Here is a 13,694-nt window from a genome sequence, read left to right as displayed (position 1 = left end):
ACAGAATTTCAAGGTGTCTATCGTTTCGCTGCTTGACAACGTTTCCCCAAACTTACCCACATTGTGCAGTTTAATCACACTGTGCGAATGCAGTCAGTCTTTTGGACGATACATGTGTAACCATCCTCACCTGCGATAGATGCTTCGTGTTAAGGACCCCAAGGCATCCATTCAGTTCTACACCGAGGTCTGCTGTGCTTTATCGCAATCTGCTTGCCAACCAAAACACCCACCCTTCGTTAGGTCCTCGGAATGGAATTTCTAGCTAAGCACGATGGTGGAGATTTCACGCTCTACTTCTTGGCGTTCGATGACGGGAAGGGCCTTACTGAGGAGGAAAAGGCACAGGGACGCTTTGCTAGGGAAGGTAATATGCCTCCCAAACCGCGACTGCCCACGTCTTTCACTGTCACCGAATTCCTCCGCTCACATCAGGTGTTCTTGAACTGACACACAACCACGGCACTGAGTCCGATCCTGACTTCAAAGGCTACGCATCAGGGAATACGGAGCCAGGGCGTGGTTTCGGCCATATTGCTATCAGTGTCGATGACATAGCCGCCGCTTGCGATCGATTCGAAAAGTCTGGAGTGCAGTTCAAAAAGCGGTTGACTGATGGGAAAATGAAGAATATTGCATTCATTTTGTGAGTCACCCCTGCTATTCGTTTATCTATCTAATCACTGGACTCCTCACTTGTAGAGATCCTGATGGATATTGGATCGAGGTGAATAGTTGTTGTTAAACATGTCAAATATTTGTCATAGTTTTGAATTCTCTTAGGTTGTTCCGGGCGATCTTCGACTCTAGGAGCTGCGATGTAACGAGTTTTCATTGTAACAAGCTGTCAATCAATCCAATTATCGCTATGTAAACCCTCTTGCCCGCCGGGGCCGAGAGTGTACTGAACATGGCGAACCTTTTTTCCGGGAGACCTCCCAGTAATTACCCGCACCATCCTGTTCAGTATGCCATATCGCACTCCCAGAGGGTTGGATTGAATGCTATTACGACCCCGCTATACAGACATCCGGTTCGGCTAGCGTTTCGTTGAGCGCGCGGACACCTGCAAGAGAAAAAAATCTGGTATTTGGATAGTATCACTGAGTAGAGCTCGTAAGTTTAATTATTGCAAAGATAAGTCAGCGAACCCGTAGCCGTCCAAGCCAACTCTACTGCGCCGAATATCTCAGCATCGCCTTGCTGACAGAAGGTAAGCAGGGGTCGTCGTCACAGTTCGTTATCCTGATATCCAAGGCTCAGCGGAAATGCACAGGAACAACTTGTGCAGGGAGACTACGAGACTTCTTCAGCTCGTTGCGCCATTTCACCATTTTCACCGCCATCTTGAGGTCTTACGCCGATGAATACGACCTAATTCCCGCATCCCTGGAACTTACCTCCCTCATTCGGTCAGGAACTCGCCGGTTCCATGCAGCCACAGCCAACCTTGATCTCGCAATCGCATCCAATGACTCTACGGACACCTGTCCCCGCGAAAAGCCACACGCACAATTTATCTACAGGCATCGCCGCTTGAATGCGTGGCCCAACGAGTGAAATCCCCGGCGGCAGCTGTGCAAAGGCTAGTTCAAATGCAATCTTAGACGTCTCGCACTTTTCTGCAGCAGCGTTTGGTGTTTATCACTATGTGTTCAGGAACAAAAGAGGCGCATGTCGTGGTTATCCGCTGTTACGCACATCCTGCAGGAAATGGCAAAAGCATTTATACTGAACAACAGGAGAACTGAAGAATACCAGGGTATGACGATCCCTAAGCGGGGTTCTTGAACATGCCGATTGGATGAGACAAGGACAAGAGGACGTCATCTAGCCAAGACACCACATGTAGAGGGGAAACTGGAGTCCTCAACATACGTGCGGAATCAACTCGAAGGACAGAAGCTTGAGTTATTGTGGTAAATGAAAAGCCATGGCAACAACTACCGTTCAAAGCCTCAAGGCCCCGTAGTTCCTCAATGGTAGATACTGCCTCGGTCAGGGGTATCAGTCCGGGTAATCGGGAGCTAACGTAACGATCGGGGTCGCCTACTGGGCGCTCGCACGGGGGGCGTTACAGACGCAATTCGCGTGAGTGGGAACGATCGCATCCTCAGCACTACAATAGGCGCATGGATATCGTGTTACCACAGTTCCCGCAGTTTAATTCGTAAGGCGCTGCGAGCACACAAGAAGAAGCATCTCCCTTTCCTAACACAGGAGGCGGTATAGTATACCCCGCGCGTCTAACACGCACTCCTGCTCGACCGCGTCTAGGCCTCGCCGTAAATTTCCTGCCCCCTTCCCAACGATGTAGAGAGAGGAGCCTCGCTATGATGCAGTCCCTGGGTGTTCGTCGTTTGTCGATAAATGGCATTGTTTCGTTTCATCCGGGAGGAAAGCCCATCAGAATTGAGATGCGATGTATCAACTGGTCCCCTCTTGTCACTGATCCACGGAGAAACACTGCTAAGAGATCTAGACAGATTTCGATCCAAAGCTCGTCGCGGATCCAAGGCCGTGGCGCTGATCAGATGCACTTCAATCCACAGCCCCAACTTGGCTGATCGGCCGTGTCTTTGTGAAGTCCGGGGCACTCCCATCAACCTACACAAGCGCAGGGGGCACGAAATTGGACATTCTTCCGGGAAAGTAGGCGGCTCGCACATCATAGAAATTGATAGAATAGGTGAGTAGTTCATAAAACGCTGCGTGGAGCCGTCCATCCCGTCAGCCATTTCCACATGAATGATAACCTCAGTGCCACATAACCAGGTTTCCAATCGGATGTGATCCACGACCGCCTCATTATTAATTAGTCAAGAGTATAGAGCTTCGTGAAAGGTTCGTAGCGGTCGCAGCAGGAAACCAAAGATCGATTCCTTACATAATCATCCCACAACTGTAACTTTGTTGCATCGCACAGACGTTTACTTCATAAAAGTATAAAAACATCACTGTTACACGATGTTCCCGTTTTCTTCAGACCACACTCACGCAGGATACATTCACAGTTGATTGCAAAAAGTTGGTCGAGGACTGTAATTATCCTCATCTACAAACACCAATCGATGAAATCAGCTTCACTGTCTTTATCCGAGAACATGCTCGTTACCTTCTCATGGTGGAGTGGGTGAGCTCGATGACAGATCCGTTCTGGACTTTTCCTTCGGGTTAAGCTCATTACTGGGGACAGTTGAGGTGCTTCTGATGGTGTCTTTTCTTTTCCCTTCTCTTTGTTTGCACCATCCCTCTGTGTTGTTATTTTGGCTTTTGTTGTGATGATATATATATATATAATGATAAATGCTTTTTTCTGTGGTGTTATTATTGTGGGCGTTCGGTGTGTGTGTGTGTTGGTTTGTTGCGTGATGTGGTTTGGAGTGCATTCGGGTTTTGTTTTTGGGTAGGTGGACATTGGTAATAGTGGGGTACAATACTACGGGTACTTGGCGTAGTTGAAAGAATGATAACAATGAAAAGTCCCAGTTATCATAATAGAGAAAGCAGACAGTGGTGCGGTGTCCACGGTAACCCCGCAAAAAAAAAAAATGAGGGTACAGTCAGGATATCTACGAGCGGTCATCATACCTACAGGACGCGAAAGCAAAGCTAAGAGATTCGGGTAAGACTCGTTCGTTCATATTGAACGGGGTTTAGGTTGTAAATAACAGAAATATAGACCGAAAACGAAAGGAGCACCAAGGACTGAAATATGACCGACTAGAGGTATGAAGGAGCACAGGTGGAAATATGATCAATATTCAAGTAACGTATCGACAAATACTCGAGATTCGAAAAACAGAGGAAGCAAGGGGAAAGTGAAGGAGGTTGCCGAGCTGCCATTTCACACAGGGGGTGCAGGAGGCGTCCCTTGCGAGGGAAACTCGTGATCAATGATGAGTCCATTCGGGGGCGGGGGGGGAGGTGGAACGTGCTCGTCTGGGTGAGGATTGATTGGCACGAGTGCGTGGCCAGCTACCGCCGCCACAGCTGCCGCAGCCGCGGCGGCAGCAGCAACAGCAGCAGCCGCGGTAGATGATCCTCGAGCCTCCGTGCCACTGCCACCCCCGTTGTTACGTTGTGCGGCGGCGGCAGCTCTCTTGCATGCTGCTCCCCCTTCAGAGCGCACTAGAGTGAAATAAAAGGCGTCGAATCATTGTCAGAACAAATACGTTACAAATGGAAAAAGTAATCGAGAGAGAACGCACGGTGTCGATTAAGAGCATCCGTCCGGGAGAACGACTTGCCACAGCCACCGCACGTATGCTGGGCACCCTGGGCAGAGTGGAGACTTTGATGACGATTGCAATCGTGTTTCCTCGCAAATGATTTACCGCATCCAGGCCATTCGCACACGAAAGGTCGCTCCTCGGTATGCGATCGTAGGTGACCTAAGAGCCAGAGATATCGCAACTTCAGTCATAATGCTCGTTCGATATGAACTTAGGACAGCCACGGCCCCAGATATCTCACCTCGCAAATTGAATCGTCTTGTGAAAGTACTTCCACATCCCGGAACGGGACACTTGAATAACGCATCGTTCCTTCGTCGGCTGGCGCTAGCTTGCTGAGTGGCTGTAGTCGTGACGACGTGCTTTTCAACTTGCATGATAGGTGGTAAACGGGTACCTCCAGGTCCTGTAGCATCTCCCGATTGACTACCGCTAGGCGATCCACGATCGGCACCTCCAACCTCAGCGCCGTTCTCGCTCGCGCCTTCGCTGTGATCCTCGCCTAAGCTACGAGACCTTAGGGGCGCATCGATATCCTTCACAACCGTCGTCTGGTGAATCGCGTTTCCATTCTCGTCGAGTGTGATATCTGTGAAAGAAGAAGTTCCTTGATCCATCACACGAAGTTTAATCGACTCGAGAGGAGGAGAACGGCGAGCGTGCCGGCCGCCCGGTGATAATCCACGTTTACGTTTTGTCGGAGGCCCGTTAGACGGCGGGAGCGGACCCATCCAGGCAGCTTTGGTAGCCCAAGCAGCGTTCAACTCGGCTGAATTACTGGGGAAGTATGTAGCAGGAAGTGGGGCTTGCGGAGGTGGTGCAGGAGGTGGGGATCGAGAGGAGGTAGCGTGATTCATATGCGGAGGTGAGCGCGCGCTGCCTGCGGAACCATTTAGATGAGGGTTAAAGGGATAAGAAGGACCCATATGCGCAGGGTAAGCCATCGACCGGCGCCTTTTTTCTTCATCTCGGTCACTGTCGGGAGCATCTTCACCGGGAAGGATATCTTGCAATGTCTTTCGAACATCGTCATCTTCTTCGACATCTTCTTCCTCGTCCTTGCCACTGCCACGGGCATTCGATTGATGATGCGGTGTTGGATAATCATGAAGTATGACTGGTAACTGTTGACCAAAATAGCCTGCGGGGCCTGCTGTGGGATTACGCATAATGTTGTGATGAGGTGGATGATAGAGTTCTGGGGCTTGACTTGTCGAAGGTTGAGGAACCAAGTTGGGAGGAGGATTTTGAGGAGGGAGGGTTGCAGAATAGGCTGTGAGACATTTATAAAATGAAGAGAACAGAGAAGAGCAGCATTAGTCATCGCACTGGTCTGTCAGGAGAAAAAAAAAAGTGAGCCTTAGACGCTGGACACACACCTGAAGCGCGGATGCGAGTATTCAGCGATGAAGTGGATGCGGGTGATGTTGACCGAGGAGGATTGTTATCTCCGTCAGTATTTCCGTTAGAACCGCGTTCGAAACTCATGCTGGCAAGCGGGGTTGTGCTCATGCTTTGACTGAGAAGACTTTGAAGGTCGTGGCTTGGCACTTCGGTTTTGAGGAAAGGAGCGATTGGGTCGCAGTGGCTGGGCAAAACAAAGTGAGGACTCGCACAGCCCCCTTGACGACCCCGAGCTGGTGTGTGGCTCTGCTGGTTCCAAGAGAGCAAGGCTAAATATGGAAATCGCGAACACGGCAGAACAGCCTCACTCCTGCCAACCCATCAGACCCTGAGAATAGATGGATCTGCCACCTAGCTTGGTTCACGCAAAATCATTTCAAAAACAACAAAAACAACCACGTCGCCAGAACACATTTTCTCATCGTAAATGGAGTTATACAGTGCCGCCCGCGAACCGAATTGATGAGATTCTCAAACTCAACAAACAAATACGAACAAAAACGACACACACACATTCCCCATCAATACCATAAACAGAAAAAACGATAATCAAATTGGACGATGGCGACCACGAACCAAAGTTCGATTTCACACACCATTGGCATTGATCGAGTTCGCCATGCCATCAAAATTATTGCTTGTAGCGCCACCAGCGCATGCTTTCTTACCAGTACCACCACCAACAAGACCATCAGATCGCCCATCGTTGTCAGCCACCTCTGAATTCAATTCCCTCTCTTGCACAGCTGATGCGGTCATCATTTCACCCATACCAAACACAGCCTGGGCCCGTCGTCGTCGTATGAGTTCTGCTTCCGAAAGCAACACAGCCCCCGTTGTCGCCCCTCCCATTGTCGAGTTGGGCATAGATGGCCCCAATAAAGGGGGTATTATTATTGGAGGTTGTCGCGATGGCGACACCGTCTGTTTTAGCATCTCGCTTGCATTCTCCACTGGACTTTGACTTGTACGGTTAGCCCCGGGGTTCAACAGCGTCGGGGTGGCTGAGTTCAACGGCCGAGCGCTGGGCAGTTCACCAACTGATGCTACTGATGCATCAGGCTTAACTGGCATAGCAGTACGTCGTAGCTGTGGAGAGGCACCGGAGGGCGAGGTTATTAGATCGACTGCATTACTACCAACACCAAATGAAGTTTGGCTCGGTGGCGGCGGTGGTGAACGGTTTTTTCGAGGAGTAAACGACAACGGCGCATCACGTTCCGTCTCAGTCGACTGAGCAGATGTAGATGAGAGCTCTTCACTTATGATTCTGTTCATGGGCACCATCCTAGCAGTTGGGGACACACCTGACGGTGGTGAGCTAGTGCCAATAACGGGTGACGCAGAAGGGAGAGGGAATATGGGTTGAGCGCCTTTGAAACTCGTGTTTCCATCACCATTAACCAAAGCGGGGGTCCCATCACCACCACCAGACCCGGTACTCGCTCGACGTGAAAACTCAGGCCTTCGGGGTGATCCGGGTCGTTTATGAGTGAAACCAGCTCGAATGGCCCTTCCAGGGACGGTGGATAAGGCCGAACCCGATGCAGAAGCAGAACTACTGGTTGCAAATCGGTCTCCCATCCAATCAGCCATTTCGTTGATCAACAACTTTGCTCTCGGTAGCAACGCCGTCATCTGCAAAAATCCATGTCCCCATCCTTCCACAAGCCGCATATCAACCCAATCCGATTCCTTCTCATTCAAAAGTCTTTCACGCTCTCGTTCTTTCGCAGAGGGGTTCATAGACGATAGCCGCAACGATTCGCCACCCACACCAGCACGAAGTTCCGTCTTACGCATACGTTTCGCTTCGCGAATCTTCCCACCAAAGATGATAGTATCATCCACAAATGGATCCCTCTCACCACAAATCATAAGCACAGGTGGAAAATGCGAAAGGAGATGGGAAGGCGCAAATATCGGGGAGATGTAATAATCCGTCATGAAATCCGGATTGTGCTTCGGTCCAACGTAGAGGATGGCCATCGCGCGCATCTGGGATCAAAAGTCACGGGCACGGGGACGGGCATGGGGGCATCATCAGCCAAGTAGCAATAGAGAAACACTCCCCCCCCAAGTCGGGACTCACCATTGCAGGAGAGATAATCCTATCGGTAAAGAAGGCCGCTCGACTAGTCATAGTCACCCTCGTCCCAATGGGAACTTTGTTCATCTTCGCCTCTTTCTTCCCATTACGTTCTTTCTCCTTGCCTTTATCGTCATCCCCATCAGAATAAAGCACCCTAGCAGAAAGGGGTTTATCCTTATCTTCCATCCTCCCATATCTTACATGCCAATCATCTTCATCATCTTCCTCGTCTTCCTCGTCGTCGCTCTCGTTCCCCCCGTCATCTTCTTCCTCAATAACGCCCTCAGCAGCAGAAAGGGACTTGTCCCTCTTCGCGGGAGAAGGAACAGTATGGGACGACCCCCCCTCATCCTCATCCTCTCCAGAACTAAACACATTTTCCCAGAGGCCGCCGCCGCCACCAAGTTGCGTCTGTCGTGGAGGCGATGAACGCCCAGCCTGTGGGCCTGCGCCATTCACGCGAGCAGGGGTCCCAACAGGATTAGAATTGCCAGTGACGTTCGTATCAATAGCAAGATCGTTAACCTCGCTTACGCGACTTAACACCCTCGCACGAAAACTTGCACTGACCCCTTTCCCAGTTCCAACTTGACGAGTCACACCAGCTGGTGCAAAGGTAGCAGCCGTGCCAGTGCCAGTGCCAGTGCCGCTCGCAGGCATAGCTACATGATCGCCTCCGTTCTGTTTGACCACCACCGCCGCCGCCACCGCGTTAGGGGTCTCCGATGTAACGGAAGGCACTTCCTTCGGAGCAACGAGTGAACCCCTCTCCAGATCCGCACTTTCATTCCCATTTCCACGATGTCCATCCCCATCCCAACCAAACAGTCCCTTCCCACCTTTCTTCGTAATGGGTGAGATCGGCTCTCCCCCACCGCCAACGCTCAACAACCGTCCAGCCCAACTCCTCTGCCTCCTCACCCTCCTCTCTTTCACACTCCCCCCATCTCCTTTCCCCCTTTTCCCTCCATGCCCCTTTCCCCGACCAACATCCACGTCCCCAACAACGCTCAACGGACTCTTCTTCATCAAAAAGTGATCCTTTTGTTGCGTCAAAAGTGAACTCAAACTAGTCGCACTCTTCTCATGCTCAGCCCTCAACACACGTAGATTGGAAGGTGTCATCCAGGACGTAAAGTTGAAGTCAAGCGCTGGATATGCCAAGACGAGTGCGATTGGGAGTGGAAGTGGAGTTGACGGTGAACGGGATCGAGAGTTTGTCATTATGGGGGAAGTGGAAGAAGGGTTCGTGGATGGATTTTGTACGGTGCTTGGGGTTGCTGGGGTAGGTGCAGAGCTGGGAATGGAAGGGGCAGGAGGAACGATGAAAGTTCGCCCGAGCGTCGGGTTGTTGTATTCGAGAATCTTGAACATTGTCGTCGCGACAAGGTTGCCACCACTACAAATGAAAGTTCCCCAAAGTTAACAGGGAACCCCAAGGGAGAGAGAGGGAGGGGGGGATGGGGAGAAAAAAAATTAAGCACATACGCGGAATCTCCACTGAGAATAATCCGTAACGACCGTCCCGACATACCAATCACGCTCCCCTTCGTCTCCATCAGTACCTTATACGCATCAAAACATTCCTCGATCGCCCATGGGTACGGATCTACACAAAAAATCAAACCATCAGCCTCATCACAAAAGCCACCATCTTTTTTTTTCTTCAAAAAAAAGGTTCACAGTAAAACTCACATTCCGGCGCCTTCCCATAATCAACCGAAACCACAGGCCTCCCAATCCTCACACACCAATTCCTCAACCTTTCCTCATGATGTTCGGGACTCATACACACAAACCCTCCCCCCGGTAAATCCAACACCAATTCGTTCATCCAAGCCAACTCCCTCTCCGTTCTCGAAAAAAATAACTTTATTTTGATCGGTATCGAATGTTTGGAAGAGGCTGGACGCGGAATGTGAAGGGTTTGGACGACGGGGAGGCGTGGTCTGTCGAAGTAACCGATGACTCGGAGCTGTTTTGGTTGGGCAATTGTGAGAAGGAGAGATGAGAAAAAAGAAAAGAAAAAAGGAGGCGATTTAGAAAGCGGGATGTAAGGAATGGAAGGACGTACGTATGGATTAGACGTCTTCTCCCAAGTTGCCCTGAACATCTCGACGCTACAAACTGCCCTAAACCTCCGGAGCTGCTCACCCCAAACCGCACCGAAAAAAACCATCAATTTCGTTCCCAAAAAAAAAAGCATGATAACAGAGATTGCAGGTCGAGAGAATATCCAATAACGAAACGGTCCAAGTCCCCCCGAACACCGAGTATCATCCCAACAACGATATATAATCCCCCCCAAAAAAAATAATAAAACGAAAATAAGCCCCAAAGGAAATAGATCAGTTCTTTATCCTCAGAAAGAAAACCATAACAACATACCTTTTCATCCGCATCGCCCGCAAACACCAAATAATACCCAGTGAACAAAATGCTCATTAGATCCCTTAAAAACTTGGGTCGGATCGGGATGCAACTTGCAAAAGCTGCGTCGAGAGCGGTTACGATCCAGGTCGCTCGATAAAAGTCTGGTTTGTAGAGGTGTGAGTGGGGATCGGGTGCTATTAGGGGGGTAAGGAGAGGAATAATAACATTAGTTGTGTTTGAATCGGTGAGAGATGATGAATGAGAAAGGGGGAAGGGGGAGAAGAGGGAGGGGAGGGGGAACCGTACCGGCTAACCCGATGATACAATCGATATTCCTTGACGCGTACATGATGGATAACGTGGATAGGATAATTTGCCATGGTGTGAATCTCTCTGCGCATCCATGTCGTCAAAGTCAGAGAGAGAAAGGTGTAGTAGTGGGAAAGAAAGAAGGAACACGTACTGAGGTAGACGTTAAACTTGCTGAAAATCCCAGGACCATTTGGACCTCCACGAATTAGGCGCCATATCCAGAACGTTAAGACGAGTACGATCTATAATAATCACCATGATGGTTGTGCATATGATAAAATTCCGTTGAGTACCAAGATGACAAACAATTGCATCGCACACACCTGGGCTCTCTTTAATCCTAAACTTGGCCGACCGACAATATGCTCCAGCATATTTAGTTCAAACTTGAGAGAAGGACAGGGGCGATTTTCGGCGATAGATCTCGTTATGTACCACTATACAAGATGGGTAGTAGGGAATAAGGGATTCGAGCAAGTTATAAATTGATGCTACGTTTCCAACACTTGCAGGCGAGAGAACCGGATTGATGGGCAGTGCGACAAGCCAGGGAGAACGAAAAATAGGGGGGAATGACCAAAGCCCAAGCGCAATGAAGGCAGATCACTTCAGGAGGTTCAAAGACAGTGACACAGTAGTGTGTGAGTTTAGACAGTTGTCGAGAGCACAGCTAAGAACTCGTTGATGATCGAGGGTAAAGAAGAGTTTTTCAGAGGTCCAGATATTTGGATACGGGCATACGCATGGAAAAGAAAAAGGGCGCAAAAAAGGAGCAGTTCTGGATAATGTTACACGCGGTAAGTACTGCTGGCGTTGGCTTAGGTCTTTGTCCAAGAGATTTGTCCAAGATGATGATGAGTTGGATGGATGGCTTGAAGGAGATGGATGACGAGTTTTTGGAGCGGGAATAAGTGACTTGGAGGACTAGGAGAAGGTCACATTAACACTCATCATTGGCAACCGTAAAAATTCAATGCGTTCCATATGATTGTCTCCCTCTAGGGTGAAAAGAAACATGTGAATTTTATAGTTTCAAATGTACAAAACATGTGACATCAATAAAATTCCTCTTATGGAGTGTTTTTGCCTTACCCTCGATGTGGATCATGTGTTGCGTGTTTATATTCACGCGATTGTTTCGCGAGTGAATTAGGAGTTCCTCGCTGACTCGGCGGGGTTGGGGCAAGGTACAATTTATACTCACACATCTTTCTGTGGCCATCGTGTTACATATAGCCTCAAGAGACGCATGCACTTTTCGGCTCCCACTCGCTTGGCGTAATCCTCCTAGGCAGGTGATCAGCCTATCTAATTAATTCTCCGCTATCGACGCGGCGGCTAAGTCACTGTGGTCACGCGCGATATTTTTCCAGCCTTGGTTAGTATTTCCCTCAATCAATTCGACCTCTGATCGGAAAGAAGCAATGCCAGCCAGTCTTGACTGGTCACTAGTACTCATCGGCCGCGACGGACCGAATCGATCCTCATGTCACGCGCACACCCGCTGTCCCGGCTACCTACGTATTTATATGCTAAGCCAACAGACCACGAGTCTTTGTTGGGAAAAGTACTGACTTTATTTTTGGTACGCCGGCTTTATGTAACGAGGCCCAAAACGACAGTACTGCGTATGCTTTCGAACGAACCCGACTAACTCCGTTCCTCGCGGCTGACAGCCAATCATTTATCTGGACCCCCTCTCTTTTCTAAGCGCCTTAACCGCGCACTTTAATACATTACCCCAAACACGTTTTACGTCATGTCTACGCATGCACCCAGCGCCAATGACCATTACATAACATCCCCCACCGAACCAAGTAGCCCCTATAAAGGTTTTCCGCTGCTTTTGTGCTTTTTTTTTTGATACTGAGGACGGAGATCTTTATTTCTTCCATCCCCGATTTGATCCCCGGTTCCACGGATCGGAGTATGGGTTGGTCATTTACCCGCATTCACGGCGCCCGAACAACGGCCAGTTATTGAGGGGGAATTGTCTGTTCCGAAGTCAGTACTGTCACCCCAATTTTCGATCGCATTCTCATCCGAATTACTCCGATATTCTTGGTCACCTCCTATCGTATATGTGACGTCTCACTGCGTTGAGGCCTAAGATTTAGGTTGATGCCAGGGGAATGATAGCCAAGGAATGTGCGGCACTAAGTGTAGCGATCGATGATCGAATCTGGCAATACAGAACCAAGGCCTGAGCCATAGTTCTGGGCAGAGTGGGTTGAACTGAACGGACTCACGAACCACGAACGTCATACGGAGAAGCCATGCGCTCCAATTCTCCACTATTTTTTTATTTTTATTTTTGAAAAAAAGGCTAAGGGAACTCGCTTGGTCACTCAGAGAGAGAGAGAGAGGGGGGAATGGTGAGTACAATGCATGGCTCTCAATTTGCGCTCAAGATGGTGTTCGTGGTTCGTGAGTTCAATCCTCCTGCTTGTACCAGAAGATTAACCACTTTGGATCCCCCGATTCCGTGAGTCCGATCAGAAGGCGGTCTGAGTTTCAGTCGCTACGCAGGAGCTCTCTGTACTATACTCATTACTTTTGGGCAGGGCTACTGGTGTAGCTCATTCCGAACCAGCGTGGCAACAGGCACTGGGCAGGAGGATTGAGGAAAATCAACTGATTTTTGGGCACCAAAACTTTCTTCTGTGTGGCGGACAGAATCTGACACTGTAAGCGGTATCGCCTTATAGACCCACCCAGAAGTCCATCCCGTTCGACGAGCGTGTTATGTAAGTAACACGGCGCGCTAACGTAACTCTTACCTCTCTGAGTAGTACACACAGCAAGCTAGCGAAAGAAAGATATGAAAAATTTCTGCAAATGGCAAGACCACTCGAACATTGTGCATCGAAAGCGCCCTAGGGAAGCCCTTCCAGTCCTTTATGCTTTGTTCCAGCTCTTCTCTCTTGGATGATATCACCAGTATAGGAAAGGAACAGTTGTTCCCGTTTTTAGCCTTCTCCCAACAGGCCAGAGGTCCAAATTGCTGAACTGCTGCCTCCAGTTAGTGCCTCCAGTAGCAGCAATCTGCACGAGAGAGATCGGAAGAATTGGGAGATCTCTCATGAGATAGTTATCCCTAATTACGAGACGTCCCAATGTCTCCCCCAGGAAATTGGCAGCAAATCGGTGTGGTGGTGGTCTCTATGATGGCCAGACCCTTCGCTGATCCTCAAACGGTCAGATGCCTTGGCTAGTTGATACATATACACAGGCGATATGAACACGATGCTTGCAGATCAATCAGGGTGCCACAGTGA

At 49.6% G+C, this 13,694-nt stretch overlaps 3 protein-coding genes across 3 annotated transcripts; 1 reads left to right on the top strand and 2 right to left on the bottom strand.

Annotated features, from left to right (window-relative positions):
- Nucleotides 1-67: 67 nt before the first annotated feature.
- On the top strand, nucleotides 68-1,215 carry EI90DRAFT_2970209 (Glyoxalase/Bleomycin resistance protein/Dihydroxybiphenyl dioxygenase). The gene is made up of 5 exons (XM_039055680.1): nucleotides 68-187; nucleotides 244-367; nucleotides 436-646; nucleotides 703-727; nucleotides 784-1,215. Exons 1-5 carry the CDS (start codon nucleotides 140-142, stop codon nucleotides 808-810), a joined length of 435 nt encoding a protein of 144 aa, XP_038918286.1. The 5' UTR covers nucleotides 68-139; the 3' UTR covers nucleotides 811-1,215.
- Nucleotides 1,216-2,226: 1,011 nt separating this feature from the next.
- EI90DRAFT_3050253 (uncharacterized protein) lies at nucleotides 2,227-3,293 on the bottom strand. The gene is made up of 3 exons (XM_039059747.1): nucleotides 2,927-3,293; nucleotides 2,776-2,844; nucleotides 2,227-2,689 (listed from the first exon to the last, which is right to left on the bottom strand). Exons 2-3 carry the CDS (start codon nucleotides 2,807-2,809, stop codon nucleotides 2,274-2,276), a joined length of 450 nt encoding a protein of 149 aa, XP_038918285.1. The 5' UTR covers nucleotides 2,810-2,844; nucleotides 2,927-3,293; the 3' UTR covers nucleotides 2,227-2,273.
- A 554-nt stretch (nucleotides 3,294-3,847) lies between these two features.
- Nucleotides 3,848-10,790, bottom strand: EI90DRAFT_3015008 (uncharacterized protein; the record flags this gene model as incomplete). Its single annotated transcript, XM_039056853.1, has 12 exons — nucleotides 3,848-4,131; nucleotides 4,212-4,394; nucleotides 4,477-5,508; nucleotides 5,615-5,908; nucleotides 6,236-7,637; nucleotides 7,732-9,130; nucleotides 9,220-9,340; nucleotides 9,427-9,706; nucleotides 10,120-10,298; nucleotides 10,411-10,497; nucleotides 10,568-10,658; nucleotides 10,740-10,790. 12 exons carry the CDS (start codon nucleotides 10,788-10,790, stop codon nucleotides 3,848-3,850), a joined length of 5,403 nt encoding a protein of 1,800 aa, XP_038918284.1.
- Between the last annotated feature and the right edge of the window lie 2,904 nt (nucleotides 10,791-13,694).

The sequence above is a fragment of the Cantharellus anzutake genome (assembly GCF_015039405.1).
Source record: "Cantharellus anzutake strain C23 chromosome Unknown EI90scaffold_15, whole genome shotgun sequence".
Taxonomy (NCBI): Eukaryota; Fungi; Basidiomycota; class Agaricomycetes; order Cantharellales; family Hydnaceae; genus Cantharellus; species Cantharellus anzutake.
The sequence above is the reverse complement of the archived record's forward strand: the minus strand, read 5'-3'. Positions and strand labels throughout refer to the sequence as shown.

Coding starts and splice junctions, on each gene's coding strand:
- EI90DRAFT_3050253 (XM_039059747.1), bottom strand. CDS start 2,809: ATGAGGCGGTCGTGGATCACATCCGATTGGAAAC. Junction 2,690..2,775: donor GATCACATCCGATTGGAAAC/CTGGTTATGTGG, acceptor TGAACTACTCAC/CTATTCTATCAATTTCTATG.
- EI90DRAFT_2970209 (XM_039055680.1), top strand. CDS start 140: ATGCTTCGTGTTAAGGACCCCAAGGCATCCATTCAGTTCTACACCGAG. Junction 368..435: donor GGGACGCTTTGCTAGGGAAG/GTAATATGCCTC, acceptor CGCTCACATCAG/GTGTTCTTGAACTGACACAC. Junction 647..702: donor AAGAATATTGCATTCATTTT/GTGAGTCACCCC, acceptor CCTCACTTGTAG/AGATCCTGATGGATATTGGA.